At 39.0% G+C, this 18,313-nt stretch overlaps 4 protein-coding genes across 4 annotated transcripts; 1 reads left to right on the forward strand and 3 right to left on the reverse strand.

Annotated features, from left to right (window-relative positions):
- Positions 1 to 1,386: 1,386 nt before the first annotated feature.
- LOC145222866 (uncharacterized) lies at positions 1,387 to 4,023 on the reverse strand. The gene is made up of 3 exons (XM_080089090.1): positions 3,962 to 4,023; positions 3,189 to 3,901; positions 1,387 to 3,034 (listed from the first exon to the last, which is right to left on the reverse strand). The coding sequence occupies exons 2-3, from the start codon at positions 3,461 to 3,463 to the stop codon at positions 2,104 to 2,106; spliced, it is 1,206 nt and encodes a 401-aa protein (XP_079945216.1). The 5' UTR covers positions 3,464 to 3,901; positions 3,962 to 4,023; the 3' UTR covers positions 1,387 to 2,103.
- Positions 4,024 to 4,085: 62 nt separating this feature from the next.
- On the reverse strand, positions 4,086 to 13,173 carry LOC145222865 (inositol polyphosphate-5-phosphatase A-like). Its single transcript, XM_080089088.1, has 13 exons — positions 12,800 to 13,173; positions 12,199 to 12,240; positions 11,976 to 12,076; positions 11,720 to 11,807; positions 11,593 to 11,656; positions 11,406 to 11,509; positions 11,284 to 11,336; positions 11,095 to 11,214; positions 10,784 to 10,871; positions 9,397 to 9,621; positions 8,279 to 8,352; positions 7,737 to 7,851; positions 4,086 to 5,796 (listed from the first exon to the last, which is right to left on the reverse strand). Exons 1-13 carry the CDS (start codon positions 12,944 to 12,946, stop codon positions 5,635 to 5,637), a joined length of 1,383 nt encoding a protein of 460 aa, XP_079945214.1. The 5' UTR covers positions 12,947 to 13,173; the 3' UTR covers positions 4,086 to 5,634.
- Positions 13,174 to 13,525: 352 nt separating this feature from the next.
- On the forward strand, positions 13,526 to 15,379 carry LOC145222867 (beta-1,4-galactosyltransferase 7-like). The gene is made up of 7 exons (XM_080089091.1): positions 13,526 to 13,955; positions 14,035 to 14,205; positions 14,266 to 14,392; positions 14,458 to 14,556; positions 14,616 to 14,699; positions 14,769 to 14,873; positions 14,932 to 15,379. The coding sequence occupies exons 1-7, from the start codon at positions 13,798 to 13,800 to the stop codon at positions 15,094 to 15,096; spliced, it is 909 nt and encodes a 302-aa protein (XP_079945217.1). The 5' UTR covers positions 13,526 to 13,797; the 3' UTR covers positions 15,097 to 15,379.
- Positions 15,250 to 18,309, reverse strand: LOC145222864 (RING finger protein 145-like). The gene is made up of 8 exons (XM_080089087.1): positions 18,113 to 18,309; positions 16,954 to 18,046; positions 16,831 to 16,892; positions 16,646 to 16,764; positions 16,420 to 16,574; positions 16,121 to 16,362; positions 15,669 to 15,841; positions 15,250 to 15,596 (listed from the first exon to the last, which is right to left on the reverse strand). Exons 2-8 carry the CDS (start codon positions 17,922 to 17,924, stop codon positions 15,381 to 15,383), a joined length of 1,938 nt encoding a protein of 645 aa, XP_079945213.1. The 5' UTR covers positions 17,925 to 18,046; positions 18,113 to 18,309; the 3' UTR covers positions 15,250 to 15,380.
- Positions 18,310 to 18,313: the final 4 nt, after the last annotated feature.

Here is an 18,313-nt window from a genome sequence, read left to right on the forward strand (position 1 = left end):
TTTCAGCAATTAATCCCAGCCAGCCAAGATGTTTTTGGCATTTTTAGCGGGAGCGCTTAATTGCAGGTGCTTCCTTCTAAAAGCGCGCCCAGAACGGAGGTGCCCCTCGCCGGGGCGGGCTTAATCTTGTTAGCAAGTTGCGCTGTTTCTTAAATGCAATCGATACCGGGATCTAACGTGATAGATAGCCGCGGGCCCCAGTACACGGTTTTAATTGAAGTAATGGATACCGAAAATGCACTCATGATGCTGTTACACGGTATTGATCACGGCTGCGGTTTAGCCGGGATTGAAACGGTTTTAGCGATGGCGCCTGCTGCTTGGTTGAACTAGGGAGACCCGAGGTGAGGCGCGTGAGCTGGACGATAAAGTCGAATAAAAATAAATTTGTAAGACGGTCGAATACGCGCCGGATAATGATGAATAATGAAGCAATCGTGGAAAAAAACGAGGCACCATGATTTCATTATTGGTGCTCGGCGCAAATCAATTATGCAACTTAAACGAATTATGACGCAGTAATAGTAAAAAGGCGCAAATAATCAAGAAGCACGGAGCAGAGGGAATTCACGCAGTGGGTGAGGTCAGAAGCAGCTCATTGAAAGCGAAGAACCACCGAGCGATTAACAGCGGAGAGATTTATGACCGTTTTAACAAATAGCCTCTTCGTTGCTTCCGTGAAATTATCTTAAATAAACCTTTGTGTATTTTGTACCGGGTCCGATGCGAAATGGCTGACACCGATGTAGAAGTTAAACATCAGCAGTTCCTGTTGTTGAATCACATGGTGACGTCACGAGTCTGTGACTGTCACAGTCGTAATTCATCTCTGGTACGTAACGGACTCGTAAAGCTGATCGGTAAACAGGCACATCAGTTTTATGGGCACTCCACAGACTTTCAATTTGCTTCGAAAACAATGCTGGTGCTTTACCATATCGTGGGAATCAAATAAAATTACTTACGAGTGAAATACGCTGAACTGCAGAGCAAAGATTTCAAACAGAACAAAACAGGTCATTTTGCAATAATTTGTGGTTAATCACCTAATAAAACTTTGCAAAAACTTGATAGAGACAATTTTTTTTGGTCACCACCAGTTAAAGAAAGTATTTAAACATTGTTGACAAAATAAGGCCAAGAATATGTGTAGTTTTCTTGGTGTTAATTAAAACCTAACTCTCTTTACCAATAAGTACACATGCGTATAGCACGTACACTGATTTCATCAGCGATCATCGGTGAATTTATAGCCTAATCTCTGCCTGCTTATTAGGCTTGGATTATGTGGGCACTACCATCACAAGTGTTTATAAACAAGGGATAACCCCAGTGACACGAGCCTTTCTTGTGGTCAAAGCTAATGACTGGCGGTTTGATGTGCATCACATGCATGTCTGAAGGTTTTAACAGTGCCCGTCAATTCACTGTTTGTTTATTGCTTACTGCGACAAATGAGCACAAATTACAGAATTTGTTTTCGCAAGATTCAGAACGTTGATAGAAATATGCCACAAACATCATAAATCTGGTTTACTGCGACAGATGTCATTATACGCTTGGTGTCGCCAAAGATTCGTAATTTAGACCTAAAAAAAACTTGACAAGGAGTTTACCCGTTTCACCCCATTAAGGACACTTTCACACAAAGAGTAGATGTTTATGAACGTGTAGCAGCAATCACGTTTTACCTTTTTAATAGAAGATTGTAAACGATTGCAAGATCACAACGCCCGGCTTGCTGATAAGCAGTTGAACCTTGACAGATAGAATTAAGATAATTGACAGCATACGGCCATTTATGTAGTTTTGGGTGTAACATGAGTCAACATTTCAGTGACTGTTATTCATTGCCAAGTGATAGGATCAGGTTTAAAATGTCGCGCGTTTGGTTATTCTTGATCTTTTGGTACAATCGGCCATATCAAAGCCTAATTTTAGTCTATAGGTTTATCAGAACACACAAAAACTCTTTATTGTTCAAGCAGAATGTTAACAACGAATAAACATACGTACCAATGTAATGCAATGTTCTTAACCAAAACATATGTTGCACAGCGGCAACAAAGAAAACAAATGTTTTGAAAACGAGGTCGCTATTAGTCATGTCACAGTAGCGTAGATGCTGTCGCCTTCCATAACAACTCGCGCAGACCTTATTGCATCTAACGGACTCGAATATCCCGGATTTTCAAGTGCCCGCAACGATCCCACGCTGCTTTCTGCCTCTGCCGTCTCGAATTCTGCAAAATCCTTTTCAATCCTGTCTCTGTGTCTGTTTTCCCGGCATTTTATAGCCAGAAATGATAAAATTGCAAGTAGCACAACACTCGCTGCGCAACTCGCCAAGATTAAAACAAGTTCCTGGTTTGGTTCGGAATTGGGACACTGATCCGCTGCAGTCTGGGTTATTACTTGTCCAACGCATCTTTTTGGAAAAACCTGACAGATCCGAATTCTTTGTTGTTTGGCCCCTGGCTGGGGACAGACACTCCAAGTACCCCATTTCTGCCACGTAATGCAGTTTTCGGTAATACACTGACCCGAAGCGGCTTTCAAAGTTGTTGTTTTTACACTCAGCGGTAGTGTTGTACTGGTACTTGTGTGGGAGGCTGTCATTGTTTTTGTGACAGATGTTGATGTGGTTGATGAAGAAGAGGCTGTCATTGTTTTTGTGACAGATGTTGATGTGGTTGATGAAGAAGAGGCTGTCATTGTTTTTGTGACAGATGTTGATGTGGTTGATGAAGAAACACCGCACTCCGCGAAGTTGAGTTGATATGGTGGACCACCTGTGGTCTCCAATGGGCATGGATGTGTTTGATTGCACCGCCTAATAACAAGCTTACGCTCTGTGCCGTTGCATGTATCTCCGGTATCATCAAAATTTTCCCAACTTCCCCAGCTGCCATGGACGCATTCATGTTCGTTCACGCAACTTCGAAATTGAGTTAGCGTGCAAGAGGAGTTTTTACTGCACGTCAAAATGCGAGAATGAATTCCTTTGTAACAAACGCTGGTGCATGAACCAAACCTGCAAATTAAATCACCTAATATATGTAACCATTTAAAAAGCGAGCATATTTCAACGCGCTAACAGCCACTTATTAACACCGTAAGTCTGTAATAGCCTTAAACTTAATCAGATTTTTCGTAGGAAATCTTCAAATCAGGACCAACAAACTCACCCTGAATTAAGATTAATGGCCGCTTCACCAATATTCTCGCACACATCTCTGCAATTTCCACTTGTTTCCTCTTTTGAGACGCACGTGATCGCTAAATTAGCGCAGTCTCTGTATCTTTGTAGTATTGTACCATTTGACAATGATTGCCATTCTCCCCAACTTACGCAGTCGATAACACAAAAATGCAGAACAAACAGCAAAAACAATATAGCACTTCTTCGAAATGGCATGTCGGTTACTTTGTGAAGTTCCACAGTGATACAAAACAGAAGCATGAGGTTGTGAAGTCAGGTGACAAGCAGTGAATCACGGTGATTCACTACCTTGCTGTCGAAATAGGATGTCTGCATGTGAATGTAGCATAAAAGGCCAGCTCGGATGCTTACTGTGTGGTGGTAATATCCTTTCTTGGCAGTTGGTGTTGTCACGTTACAACACAAATAGATATGAACACTATACGTGCTCATCCTATTAGTCTGTTATGTCAGAGTCAGGGTTGTTCTTAATGGATTGCGCGATACTTTTTATTCGCTTTGCATTCTATCGTCGGTGGCAACATAACGACCAGAAATAAAATTTTCGTATTTAGAAGGCCCAAGTCGAGAAATTAAACCTGTTTGGCAACCCCAAACTTACAAGCTCTTCCATAACAAATAAAATGTTGCAGTGGGTCCGAATACTTCGCGCCATATAAAATCGCATTTTGAGCAAATCTGAAAAGAAAGGGTTAGGGTTAAAAGAGAAACATTGCATAAAACATACTTGATGCTTACATAATCCATTGAATGGATATAATGATGTTGTATCTGAACCGGTGATAAAGTTGCTTATCAAGAATGTGTTAACTGCAAAAAGGTACCATGAAATTGTCCGCAACTTGTGATTCACATCGCTGGCTGCTGGTTGAACATTTTATTCCCAAATAAACAACCAAGTATTGCATGACACAACTACAGGTCAAACAGCAAGACGCATACAATCAACCAAAGGCGAACATGTAGAAATATTTATATATTAGTTTTCGTGCCGGCATCATCGCAGCAAAAGTTCATTAGTGGGACAAAAACAATCGCAACAGACAGCATGGTGAGAAAAAATTGACACAAACAGCACACGAGCTCCACCTAGCGGCGTTTGTCCAGCTTGACTTCATCAGACTAAAAATCGTTTTAAAAGCATTTTGTTAGGGCGCGTCTACTATTACAGAAGAGGCAGAACAGAAAAGCAAATGTGCTGCACGAAATAGCATAGCGAGCGCGAATATAGCAAGCAGGTTAACAATCACCTGGCAAGATCAAGGACTCGATCAAGTGGTAGTATATTGGTATTATCACACGTTGAAGTTAAAACACAATTTGCCGCAAAACAGAAAGATTATTCTTTGACATAAAAAATCCACAACTCTTTGAACAATCGTCAACGCAAATTAAAATGAAATTCGTGGATGTAACAGTTACTTACAAATCGAATGACGTCGCTGCGCAAAAAAGAACGAGTGGTAAAGATGCTTAATGTGTAAAATAAACTGAAATACACAACGACATACAATATTTTAGTGCAAAGCAGTCACTATTCTGCCAACGGAACATGGCCGTAACCACTAAAATTGATCATTGCACGAAGGATAATGTTGGTATCAACGAAGCTTCTTTTTTTGCAATACTGTGAAGAGGTTTTTAAGCGTAAAGCGGATAATCTCAAGCAAATGTTGTAATACAGGATTTTTTTACCAATTGCACTAAGTAAATGAAACGTATTGCTTATCTTTAAAACAAATAACTCTATTCCTGGCTAACAAGCATTTTCCATGCAAATTCAAGCGGGTGTAACAGACGTGCTTACGTGTTCATACGTTCACAAGTATACAAGTTCAGTGCAAAGATATTTATAGTTTGTGCGCAGTGCAGCAGAATCATAATGTACAGGTTATTGTTCGCACAGATCAGTCTATTGCTCTTCCACTACATAGGCGAGTAACTTTAGGTACCTGGATTGTACGCACGTGTATACGGGCTGGGCACGTACAAAAGCACTCTTTCTGTACGTATTATTTAAGGTACCGGGTATAATCACACCACAGGGAACGTAAAAGGCGAGTTTACAGCTGCGAAGTAAAAGCTCAGGCGGTACAGAACTCCGCCATGTTGAAACCTTGTTATATATCGCCGCGCTGCAGGTAATCATTCGTCGGTTTACGCGTCGGCAGTTAACTTAATGCCATGAGGTAGCACGCAAGTTAGCGACTAAAATATCACAAACCAAAAACCAACGCCACCAAGCAGTAAAACTCGTTGTGGAATTGCAAACGAAGGCCTTTGGCGGCCCTTGCCTAGTCGGAAAGTAAAATATAAAACCCTGTACGGTGAAAAGCTAGTGTATAAAAATTTTCGGGGATTGAGGGTACATTGTCACAACGTAATTCGCTTAGACACGGCTGCTTTGAGACTCAAGTTGTTGCTTCATCAGTGGTGGAACTCTGGGCTTTGTCCTCTGGCACTGGTTCGTCAGGTTTCTGTGGGGCAGCGGTAAAGGCAAGGTACACGGGCTTGTGATCTCCCATACATACGTTGCTTCCTATCGTGTCGTAAACAGCGTTGCCGTGATTCTCCTACAAGGCAACGGAAGCAGTTATGCTTATTGAATGAAGGATGACGTCAGATGTTGTTGTTGTTATATGCATTGACGGGAAACTTACCTTACACTATGTATGCGACGATGGCCTATAATGTCAACCACAACCTGTAAGTTCTAGCATGCTGGTTTGTTTTTATTTCAATTTTTCGTCGTAAGGTAAGAGAAACAATACCATACACTGCTAGTTAATTCCAATTGGACTTAAAATGAATAAAGTTCCGTTCAATGGTTTTAATTTTCAAATGATAAATTAAATGATTAAAGATTACTTCAACTTTCACGTATAACTTGTCAGCATGACAGTTTTTTACTCATAGGGTAACGTAAACGACACAAGCAAAATCAAATCTCCAGTTTGGAAAAATCATTTAGGCGACACATAATCAAGTCAGGTTTGATCAGGAAACAGGACAAAATACGTAGATACGTGCGTGTATGGCGAATTCTCAACGTCAATCGTGCAAAGCTAAGACGCACTGACATTTCCGTTCAACTTTTCCAGTTGCTAATGGTCCTAGCTCACTCGACAGCAACGCCTTTATTTACGCCACCGATGTCAGATGTCACGACATAGCGACTTTCGGATATGTTACAACACGTAATATACTACATGGCAGGCGAAAACGCCAATTTGTGCTGGAAATAGCAGCTGACGGCAAGATAATTTAGCTGGAGACAAGTCGCTTGGGGAATGCAACACGCAATTAGAGATATTGGTTGACTTGTCCGTACGCCTCAATCGGCATGATATTATGATTAGAATGGGAGACGTTGGATGTTACTTGCACATATGCTGAAAAAGTAAAAGGACCGACCAAAATACATATTATTTTTAACTGTGCATTAATCACACCTACACCGTCATTAGGGTAGCTCATGTTGTTACGAAAATTTTTAGTCATTAAAAATATTAAAACCTGTCATTTACCTTACGCGATAACAATGGACGGAAATAATAATGATATGTTATAAAAATGTTACTGGGGCAAAATGAATGTACTACAAAACTTTAATTTATTCAAATGAAAATCGTACCACACAATTGGTACATTACAGAAAAATTAATTCTTTTGAAATGCGGGGTACTGTCTTTTAATAACCTTACACAATGTAAAAAGCCGCCCACTACCTTTTGTGTTCCCCGTGGCTCATGATAACATTATCTACCTTTGACGTCATTGCGGCTTACCGGATGTACGATGGATATACAAAAGGTATTGTTCTTTTCGGCATTGTCAGCAGTGTGAATAGACGTGAGGTCATCAAAATTTAAGTAGCATTACCGACACTACCTGACAGCAACCACATCGTATTTTTCATATTCCTGCGTAAATTGCCTACACATGTGCCAGACCACAGCGCAATGTAACAATGACTTTGAGCAATTGCAGCGCCCCGGAAGTTGTAAAAATTGTGCAATACTCGCATCAGGTAGCCCACAGCCTGCTAATTGCACATTTTTTACAAGAAAACGACGCCGAGGCAATCGTCCGCATTGATCAGTGGAATATTGGTGACTTTGTACTCGGAATTACATGTCCGTTGATACGCATGTTTACATACGCTGTGGTGATTGCATGACCTTGTCTTCAAAACCGTGCTTACCGCGTTTTGTTTTGTAATTTGAGTTAATCAAGTCCATGTCCATACAAAAGAAAAAGTTTCACACTTGGTCATGGTAAAAATAGCGATGCTATAGCCTGCTAGGGTCAAAACGCAACTCAACAACATGACTCTATAAATAGCGTTAAGAAGACAAATTCTTATGGGAGCAAACAGTCGGCTTACAAATTCATTCAACTGAAACGCTGTAACGGGTGATTTGTGTTCCGCACAACTGAGTTGAACTTTTGCATTAGGGCAAGGTAAATTTGCAGGTTAACAGTTGACGGGGTCGTAACAACATGTTTTTACCTGTGAGTGGATCCAATCCCACGAATCTTGTGTGAGAAGAATTCGGTCGCACCAGGACGGGCATCTCGTATCCATGTATCCTTCTCCGTTGCTCGTATCTTCCGAAAACGGATACCTGCCGTTGTATACAAAGTGAATAGGCGTTCACGGTCAGTTCACAAAACAAAAGCACGTTTTGTAAGAAAGGTGAGGATATCGTGATGGCAAGTCTTAAAACAAGACATACCCAGCCTAATTTCAAACAATACACCGTTTCCATCTGAATAACGAAGACATGAGAACCGAATATGTCAAAACACCAACATTGAACATAAACGTTGGGAAAATTTCACAGTTTTAAAGACCAGTGGGGTTACCATTATTGAGGTTACAAGTTGTAATACATCACTTCGAAAACCTATCTATCACGTGCAAACAGTAAGGAATTTTAAATGTCTATTTTACGATCCAATGAAGAAACAAACCAGCTGAAGAAGACAAAACAGATGGGAAACGACATGTGCTTTGCCTTTCTTTGTTATGTATCAACCTGTTTAACTTACGTAGGTGGGAAAGATACGTCAAATTCCATGAGCTTTCCTTCCACATCATTTGGTTCCAGATCGAAACGTCGAAGCTATACACAAGAGATTGTTTTGCATACAATAGTTAGGATAAATAGCTACCCTTCTCATGGCATTGTTCAAATTTTACGCCCTTTGTTTGCGATGCAATAGAACTTTGCACGCAGTTTTGTTGCAAGCAATAAGCAAACAATCTGCTGAATCGATATCTGTTTAAATTCGAATATACAGTACAGTCCTGTGAGTTGTGACATAACAATACCTAAAATGCGGGTTATTCGCAAAATATCATCCCAATGAAAAACAGTCATTAGGACGCGTCTTTAAAGTTACGTCAGTTTTGCTTCAAATTCGGTTTTACTCTGAAAATGCCGAGGCCGGTTTAGGGGCATCTATGGTATCAGACCGTTTTAAACTAACAATTGTTGTGAAAACGCGAAGTTTTAAAAAAATCGTTGCACTATAGAATAATTCTCTAGGGCAGCAAGAAAATTCAGTGTGAAAAACCACTAAATCTGTCGCTATATTTTATTTGTTTTATCAAAACAAATGCATTTCGCTATAAAAAGCATCATCAGTGTCTTATTCAAATAGAATCAGATGTTTGGAATCCCATCACCAAGTAAAACCAGCATCTTGATCTGATTGTAATGACCCTGAATCGTCGCGGTCGTTTTACTTGAAAGGAGATTTCAATAATAAGAAAAGAATTACTACGTCTCTAGGACAGCGTTTTTCAACCAGGTTTTACGAGAAGAAGTGAGATAAGCTATGCAGGAGTCTACTGTGCCGAGGAAACTATATTAATTCTTCACATGTTTTATAAACCGGAGCGATTGTTTTCACACAATCCCTGAATTTAATTCATGTTTAGTTGTGTCTAGTTTTGATTCTAGTCGTAATTTATTTGCGAGTCACACAGGAGTAAAAACGTTCACAAAAGCTGCTTTCAAAAGTTGGATAGTAAACATAGCAGTTTTTGTGAACATTATTCCCCCTGCGTAACTGTTAAATATAAAATGGATGTCCTAAGACGTAAGAAACACCTGTGCAAAAAACAAAACATTTTGGGATTTTATTAACAGATCTACACGTACGTGAGAATAGCTGGAGTTGGGCCGGAGAAGGGATTGCTCCACCTCAAACACTTTCTTTTCAATCTTCACAAGAACTTCATCGCTGGTGCTCTCTTCGTTGCCATTGGTGACTGAAGCTTCGTCGTCAGTGCTTTCACTTTCACCGTTTCTATACACGACACGTATTACTTCTTCCTCTTCAGTGGGCGCGCGCACGACTTGCTGCTTCGACGCTGGACAGAGTTTCTAAATATGACAGGGGATGACGGGGAAGTACGGCACGACTGTACGTGGTGAACATGATGATACAACCCGAGGCCACATTTGCACACATACACGCTGCAATCCCGCATATTATCTTCGGCAGTAATTGGCATATTCACCATTCCTTGTTATCTTGTTAAGAAAAACTTTTATCGTGAAAGGTTAAAGTCTCTACGTGACTGCGCACTGTCAACGTTGCTTTTTAGGCAACAAAGTCGCAGGTTTTTTTAATTAAAGACCTACCAAACCCTGGCTACCAACAACTGTATATGTATCATAGGGTTATGATGCCTGTGTCAGTTTTCCCGTTTTCCCCAAATCCAAACCATTTCGGCTGCAAACAGTGCTTAAAAGTCACAGCTTGAATGCCTGATCTTTGCATTTTTCGCAGCGTTACAGTGATCGACTCAATATACAAGGTGATTGGCGTATCCTTTTACGTTGTCGTACGTGAAGTACACAGCTGACAGGCAGTGACAGTCGAAATCGAAAACCGCCCTTGCTCAGCCGTAAATAGCACTCGTGCGAGGAGCGAATGATACAGAGGAGGTAAAAATAATTGGTAACACGAGTGAATAATGTTCGCTGCCACAATGCACGCTCGGCTAAGCAGAAACCCACGACCTTTTAAACGGTTGCACACCGGACACTTGGACGTGCTTTTAACCCAACTCGTAAAAACCTGCTAAGATGTTGCATGTGAACAAGTTACGGATAACGAACCAAGCTTTGCAATTATCTGGGGGGGTTGGCAAGCACGCCAATTAAAGGGATTTATTGATTGTCCTGGTCGGATTATTGAATGTGCAACAGGCATAGGGGCGAGCGCCTTCCACTTATCGTTCAGCTACTAATAAAGGCGATTTCCCATCGGGATTTGCAAGCAGACTAGTTAGATCAATCAGAAATGCAACGACAAAAATATATTAGAGAGGCGATTTTTAATTCCTAATCAAGCAAGCTCCAAGCATGCAACTAATATAGAAAGTCGTTTTAAGTTTTATTAGAGGGTACATCCAGACTAAGTTAGAGGGCATCCGAAAATTGTATCGACAGACATGACCGACAGCACTGGCGCACTTGAACATTGTTTATTTATCCACCATACATGCGTCCGCCCAATTACACACAAAATAGCACTGACCTGCACCAGCGATTTGACGTCAAGACGAAAATTGAAGTCTCCACAAACAAAACTAACACCATCTCGACAGGGACTTTCCTCTTGCAACCTGCGGAAATGGTCATTTAAATTATATATTCCTGCTCATTTTTCAAAACAAAGTGTCTAAACTTTTGTCAATAATGTAAAACTATTTGGTGAATGGCAATCTGGGCCATTTGTGCACCTTGTAATAAATGACACAATGTAATCACTAGGTCGTAGCGAACGGTAAGCCAACAATAAATACAGTATTCGTCAAGGCAACACGGTTGTAGAGAAAGCGGTCGAACCTATTTAAGACAAACTTGAGCGCCCGTTTTCGGTAAGAGGTGTAGGGGGAGGGACTGCTTTTTATGGAAACCAAATTGTTGTCATCGTGGAAGAGATGAATGTTGACAAACTCAATTACCCTGTAACGAACATTAAGGGCAATAAATCGACAACCGAGGGTTGCGCTGATGACTTGTAAGTGCACTTACTGTCCATTGATTCTCCAACGGACACGACAATATCCTTTCCTGGACCATCTGCACTGAATATAAGTACGTGTAAGGTAATTAAGACTGCAAGGGTGCTACATGAATAAAGTAATGGTACTCACATCTGGAAAGAAGTTTTGTTCAAATTTCTCTTTTTTAACACAGGACAATTTAGGGATATCCTTTGAAAACACTTTTTTCTCTGAAACATCCTCGAATTCCCCACCTACAGAAATGCAATAAACGGTGTTTTTTGTTAACCAGTTGGTGCAGTACCGACTCTGTTTCAACACAAATACCAAAACTTACTGGTGTAGTTAAACAGCATTGCATTGTTCACTGATTTATGAACAAAGTAAATATTGCCAAGAGCCTGGGAAACAAAGCAAAAGCATTTCAATTCTCAAATGTTTACATACAATGCTCACAAACATACTGTGTACTGATCAACATGGTCGAAGTCTCCATCCAAGTAACCACGAACAATCACAAACTCATTTAATGCTTCAGAACTCATAAGTTTGCTGGGAAAAATAAATGTTTGGAGTAAAGTTCTGATCAAGGCATACTTAACTTGGAAAAAATAATTATTAACTACTGTTGTTAAACTAACTTTTAGCACGACAACAACAACAAAGGCCAGTACAACTTGCATGCTGCTGCATTTAGTAGTTAAAAGAACACCTACTAACTCAAAAAATTCTTTTACAGGTTCCATTGAGGACTTGTAATCTTTCCCTCCTATTTCTTGGCAATGCATAGCAATAAGATGGGGTTGGCGTTCTTTGACAACCTACAAATGTGCAATTAGCACCATTATTTCCAGTAATTGTTCGTATCACTGATACAACAATACAAAATCAAATAGGTATATATATTAGCGAACATGTGAAGTTTTTAAGATAAGTAACCAACCTTGAAAACTTCTTCCATCCACACATTTTGTATTCCTTCAGGCTGCAAAAAAATACAACAAAATGTCAAATAAATATATACTAAAAAAAAGTAGGCAAACTACTTGGTTTGGTGCAACTAAACTTCTGGAATCGAATTGGTCGCTATACATAAATTGGTTGTGTTTGTTTTGTAGTTTACACCCAAAGTTTAATAATGTACACATATACAATTAGGCCAGACTTTATAATTCTTTATAGCAACAGTCACTGTGGGTGATTGAGACTTCCTCTTGCAATAGCTTAGTACTAACGCACACAGTATGTTTTGATGCAGGTTCCTAAACTAAAGGATGTCTGGTGTGCATGATCAACTGCAGTTAATAATTTGAGGTGACTTGCATACAATTAAAATACCCATAGTATGTTTCTATGTATTGGTATGATATTTACAAGATTATTGTCAACACAAAAACAACAATAATTTAAAAAGACCACTGTAAACATATGTTAAATTTGTTGTTACCAACACACATACTTAGAAAGCTTGAATCTCCGAAAAATAAAATATATCTACTGCTTATATTACAATTTCAAACATACACAAATTTGCCTAAACTTACATCTTCAAACAAGGTGCCAACATTTGCAGTGATAATTAAATAATTCATATTTTCCACTGCATCATTACTTCTACTTCCAGTCATCGTATCATCTCTTAAGATTAAGCCTCGTAACTTGCTAATAACTCCAAGCAAAAAGGAAGTCATGCATATAGGTCGAAGTATTTAAAGCATAGAAATGTTTTGGCTTCGCTATTCAGTAAGCATGAGCTTTGCTTTTGACTACGAATTCTCAGGGTTGGACGCAAATTACGTACAAGCGCAACTAACTACATGCAACGGCAACTTGTTTGTTTTGTGGCTAATAATATGACGCATAAAAAAGGTAAACCATTACTACACAAACGGAAGACCTGACAGCAGAACAGCTGAAGCTTGTCTGACCAACAATGCCATCTGCCGGTCAAATGAAAAAGTTGCTGATCCATAAAATTTGTGTTGTTGGTGTGTACTGTGTACACGACACAATTCCTTGAGAAACACTCTCCAAAAAGCGACTTTTTGACGTAATAATCTTTGACGAAACATTTTTTGACGTACAAACGATTTTTTAACGTAATAATCTTTGACGTGTTTTTGACAAAGAATCTGGTCAACAATGTTAGTGCGAAAAACACAGCTTTTTAAATTAATTTGATTTCCGTTTTTTCAACGCTCTTTCAAAGATTACATGCTTCCAAGCACGCTGCAAATATGCAGGAAATACACGTAGCGGGTGGGTCATCAAGCAAAACATCCCATGTGTGCGCCGCCGCCGTGTACACAACTTGCGACGGTGGAGTGTGGACGCCTTAAGTTAACAGAATCTCGAAAATACAACGGTGAAACAACGACAGTAGCACCAGACGTCTACGTTAGCAAATGAAACGACAAAAAAACGCGGTGTTGTCCACTTTCTTACGTGTCAAGAAACCATTAGTGAGAGCAAGGAAATCGCAACAGTTCTGTAATACATAACGGTTACGAATCATGAATTCAGTTTGAAAGTATGAGCAAGGATGGTTCGAATTTCAACAACGAAATTTGCGCTTTTGTGTTTTACCGTCTTCGGTATCACAGCAATGCACATATTGTTTAGCTGTGATAATCAAGATTCTCAAAACGTTAAGTCAGTTCATCAACAACATGAAGTTAAAAAAGAAAACCAAGTTGTCAAGTATGTACAAGATTTGAATAGATTGATGTGCTAATATTTAAATTTTACAATGTTTTTAGTTGTATTTGTTGCGTTATAGAGAGTCCAAGGAACCTGATAATACTTGGCAGGCACAAAAACTTGCAGTTATTGTGCCATTTCGTGACCGCTTTGAAGAACTTATGGTATTTATTCCCTGGATTCATAAGTTTCTTAATGCCCAAAAAATTCCACACAAGCTGGTGGTTGTAAACCAGGTTGACATGCACAGGTACCTAAACATTTCATAAAACCAACACAATTGATGTTGAGCCACATTTGCTGCATACAGGTTCAATCGAGCATCATTGATCAATATAGGATACTTAATGTCCAAGGATGAATGCGACTATTTGGTAATGCATGATGTTGATCTACTTCCCAATAACCCAGACCTCCTTTATCGTTACCACCCAGATGTAAGTTATGTACCTCAAGACAGCACTAAACTAGAATGATTGTTTAAGAATACCTTTTTTGGCAGGGTCCTTATCATTTAGCATCACCGGAGTACCATCCCATGTATCATTACAAAACCTACATTGGAGGAGTCCTCATGATGACCAATGAACATTTCAAATTGGTATGAGATATTACTTTTACCCATAAAAAACTTTGTATGGTAACAAAGTTACAATTTAGTGCAGAGGAATGTCAAACATATTTTGGGGATGGGGTCGTGAGGATGATGAACTTTTTTTAAGGTACAAGGACAATCAACTGAAAGTAAGTGTAGTCGGTATGTCATTTGTATGTAGGCGTTGGCCTATAACCTTTTTTATGTTTTATTCACAGCTGTATCGACCCACTGGTCTGACGACAGGCTATGACACTTTTAAACACATTCACAACAAAGAGCGAAGGCCTAGAGATTACAACCGGTATGGGGACCAAAAAAAGGTAAAGAAGCAAATTGTAGTTTTTTATTCTATGCTATTAAAAAGGTGTTTTGTCCCAGGTGCAATTTAAAAGAGATGTTGAGACTGGATTTGACACAGTGCAATATTCTTTGGAGTCCAAAAGAACAATTTCGATAGATGAAGCTCAAGTGACTATTTATAACGTTGAACTTCAATGCGACAAAGACAAAACACCTTGGTGTGACCATGGTAAACGCTCCTAGCACCAAGTCATCAACACAAAAATGGTGCCATTTTCTTTTTTAAATAAACATATATTTAAATTTCATGCTTTGTATCCACTGTTGTTTTTATTTTCAAGGCATTATGTGAAATTCATTTTTTTTGCATACTGGCAATCGAGTCTGACAAACATGTGTGCACATAAACTTTTTATTGTTGCAAAAACATGGATAAAATATTGTCAACATAAAATGAAATTGTAGTATGTTACTGTATTTTTGCACTTATTGTGTGTCTCTGTCAAAATACAGCATACCACAACTATTCATGTGTTTTCACTCTCTGAAGGCTCTGGCGAGGTTGCATTATTATCTGAAACATGTTCGCTTTCATTGCCTGCTTTTAGCTTCGATGCATTTAAGTTCGGATTATATTCCATATAACACATGGGACATTTATCCTGAATGTAAAACCATTTCTTCAGACAATTTTCATGGAAAAGGTGACCACAATGCATTATCCTGACATCAGCTTCCATACCCTAATACAAAAATGTTTATCGAATACAGGTCAAAATTAAAATGTCAAACTCTTGTATGCTAAATATACCAACCTGGTAGCATATGGGGCAAAGGTCACCTTTCTTTTCGATTAAGTCTTTTTTGGAAGCTTGGGGAAGGGAGCAAACTTTATTGGATGCCTGCCTTCTCATTGTCCAAATTTTCCAACCTTTACCACCTCTTTGCACTATGCAGTAGTAAGTGTACACAGCCAGCATTATTATGCCTGAAACAAAGGACATTTAATCATTTATTTTAATTAATGATGTTGATTTAAACCAAATAATGAGTTGTGATTTGTCTAAAACTGAATATTTCAAGCAGAAAAATATAGTGTCTTGATTTTGAAACACCCACCATAGCATAGCACCCTGTTACAAATAATTTCTTATTTAGCTGGATTGATTAAAAAAAAAAAATGTCCGATATTGTTCAGTCTGAACCAAATTTCAATGTTTGGTGCCTAACATTTTAAACTCCAGACTGTACATAAAATAGGACTTACCAGCCATGCTTGTCATTTCGGTATAGAAGGTCATCATGATATAACCACACATACACAGTGTAACACAAAATTCAACAGCTCTACAAGCACCACGGATGTAAAACATGACATCATCCAAGCTATTCCACCCGCGAATTGTCAAATAGTCAATCATCAATATGAAATAAATTGCTAATGATCCCAACATTAAAGAGAAGGTGTTGATGTAATTGTAAGCCACAATAAATATCCAAAATGTGGACCTGAAGTAAAAAAAAACATTACAGTACCTGTGACACACAAAAGTTATTATAGTTTACCTCATTGTAAAAAGTGAAATGTAGGAAAGAAGACCTGAAATAAAAAGAAGCAGAAAGGCAAGGAGCACTGTTCTAATATGCTTCCACACTGAACCTGTGTGGGCTGTTGCTAATGTCATTAAGATGGGATCCACAATGCTGAAAATACTCTGAAACTAATTGCACCGTTTGTTATTACTTTGTGAACTTGAAAAACTTATATTATTAAACACAGATTAATGCAAACCTGGGAAGATGCTATTGTAAATAAGATGTAGATTAAAAGGACAAATCGACCCTCATCATTGAAATGTAAGATATCTGTGTAAAGTGTCATAATCAACAGTGTGACTCCATCGATAGCACCTGGGGATGAAATAGAAAGTGTACGACTGGCTCAGGGGAAAACATGTCAAGATAATGTATACACACCTGTTAAAGGTCCACTCACTGAGTCAGGAGGATGGTCAGTAACTGACCAATGTAACCAAGACCTAAACAAGAAATATATTAGGTACACAGTGTGGCAGCATGCAATAACTCTCAAATTCTGACCTTATCAAAAAATACTGCAACCTCACAACATCTTTGACAATGCAAGCAAGTCCAAACAAATTTACAGTTGTTGTCAGACATTGTACTGCAGTATAAAAGCCAACAAAAATCAAGGAAGCAATGTTGGACATTTCTGTAGGATTCATATCGAGCATGTTGAAAAGGGAATAATACAGTCCATCCAATGAAATGCTTGTATAGAAGTTAGAATATAACTGCACAGTGTATCTTAACACCCAACAGGTAATCAATAAATACTGAACCCTGTATTCTTCCTGGGCCCAAGTAATGATTCCTTGCCATCCAAATATACCAATAACGAGTTTGATTTTTAGCACCATCAGTTTTGCTTGCAAAATCACTTGTTCTACTTTGGAAGTCAGGTAAAAGACCACAGTGGCGATTGACAACAAATGGCAAAGCTGCAACATCTGAACTAAGGTTGTTGAGGAATAACCACCAGTTATCCATGGAACAAGAGGCCACACATATAACATCAGCTTGGTACTTTGACTCTTTATCATCCAACACGACAACAATGTCAAAAACACTTGAAAAAGGAACACCGAAACACAATTGTCCATGGCACCATGCTGGCAGGCAACTTTAGCCCAAGGTTCACTTTGTACAGAAGTATTTAACTGTAGGTAATAATTCAGGTCTTTATTATCTTCAAAAATCTTTCTCTTTACAAGCAAATTGAATAAAGCATAATGACTGCCAATAATGCATAGCCCTGCCACAACATGCAAATAAACTTTTAGGAGAATTCTTAGTGGCATTAGAACCAAAGACCATGCAATCAAATAGAGTAGAACATCTGGGTTGAAGGCAGTCACAAAAAAGCTGTTTGACAACACTGTCAAGTTCTGCAAAGATATTGCTTCCATGTACAGCATTTCAATCATTACGACTCCTGGAGTTCTTAAAATTATTCCAAGGCCCATTTGTGTCAGCTTGGTGTCCTCCATTACAGGCTGCTTACATGAAGCTCTTGTCAAAGAAAAACATCAACTTAATGACAGGTTCATCACAGTGCTGGTGCACTCTTTTAAATGTAATGGAAGTCAAATCGGATTTATATTTCAACAGCCTGAAAATCACAATGAAATGAATACTACCAAGTTTTGTACCACATCATAATGAATTTTTATCTCACTTTATGGTATTTAAACAGCTAGGTACCCAACCCACATACATGACTTTAGACTTCAGGCCCAGTGCCACACACAAGCACACACACAAATAGTGTTCCAGGGTCCAATTAGCTCCATACAGTATATGCTTGTTTGCAGCTGGGTTGGTGTTAAAAGTAAACCCGAAAGCTGAAATTATTGTTATTTTGTTGCAGTATATCCAT

This window comes from Phallusia mammillata, chromosome 4 (assembly GCF_965637545.1).
Source record: "Phallusia mammillata chromosome 4, kaPhaMamm4.hap1.1, whole genome shotgun sequence".
Classification (NCBI taxonomy): domain Eukaryota; kingdom Metazoa; phylum Chordata; class Ascidiacea; order Phlebobranchia; family Ascidiidae; genus Phallusia; species Phallusia mammillata.

Excerpts from the sequence above, each read along its gene's own strand:
- LOC145222865 (XM_080089088.1), bottom strand. The coding sequence starts at position 12,946 with ATGACTTCCTTTTTGCTTGGAGTTATTAGCAAGTTACGAGGCTTAATC. Across the intron at positions 12,241-12,799 it reads TTGGCACCTTGTTTGAAGAT|CCTGAAGGAATACAAAATGT; the intron begins GTAAGTTTAGGC and ends ATTTTTTTGCAG. Across the intron at positions 9,622-10,783 it reads ACGTCAAATCGCTGGTGCAG|AAACTCTGTCCAGCGTCGAA; the intron begins GTCAGTGCTATT and ends TGTCATATTTAG.
- LOC145222867 (XM_080089091.1), top strand. The coding sequence starts at position 13,798 with ATGGTTCGAATTTCAACAACGAAATTTGCGCTTTTGTGTTTTACCGTC. Across the intron at positions 14,206-14,265 it reads AACCAGGTTGACATGCACAG|GTTCAATCGAGCATCATTGA; the intron begins GTACCTAAACAT and ends TGCTGCATACAG. Across the intron at positions 14,700-14,768 it reads ACAAGGACAATCAACTGAAA|CTGTATCGACCCACTGGTCT; the intron begins GTAAGTGTAGTC and ends TTTTATTCACAG.
- LOC145222866 (XM_080089090.1), bottom strand. The coding sequence starts at position 3,463 with ATGCTTCTGTTTTGTATCACTGTGGAACTTCACAAAGTAACCGACATG. Across the intron at positions 3,035-3,188 it reads GCCATTAATCTTAATTCAGG|GTTTGGTTCATGCACCAGCG; the intron begins GTGAGTTTGTTG and ends TTTAATTTGCAG.
- LOC145222864 (XM_080089087.1), bottom strand. The coding sequence starts at position 17,924 with ATGGAGGACACCAAGCTGACACAAATGGGCCTTGGAATAATTTTAAGA. Across the intron at positions 16,765-16,830 it reads AGTGAGTGGACCTTTAACAG|GTGCTATCGATGGAGTCACA; the intron begins GTGTGTATACAT and ends TTTCATCCCCAG. Across the intron at positions 16,363-16,419 it reads ATTTCACTTTTTACAATGAG|GTCCACATTTTGGATATTTA; the intron begins GTAAACTATAAT and ends TTTTTACTTCAG.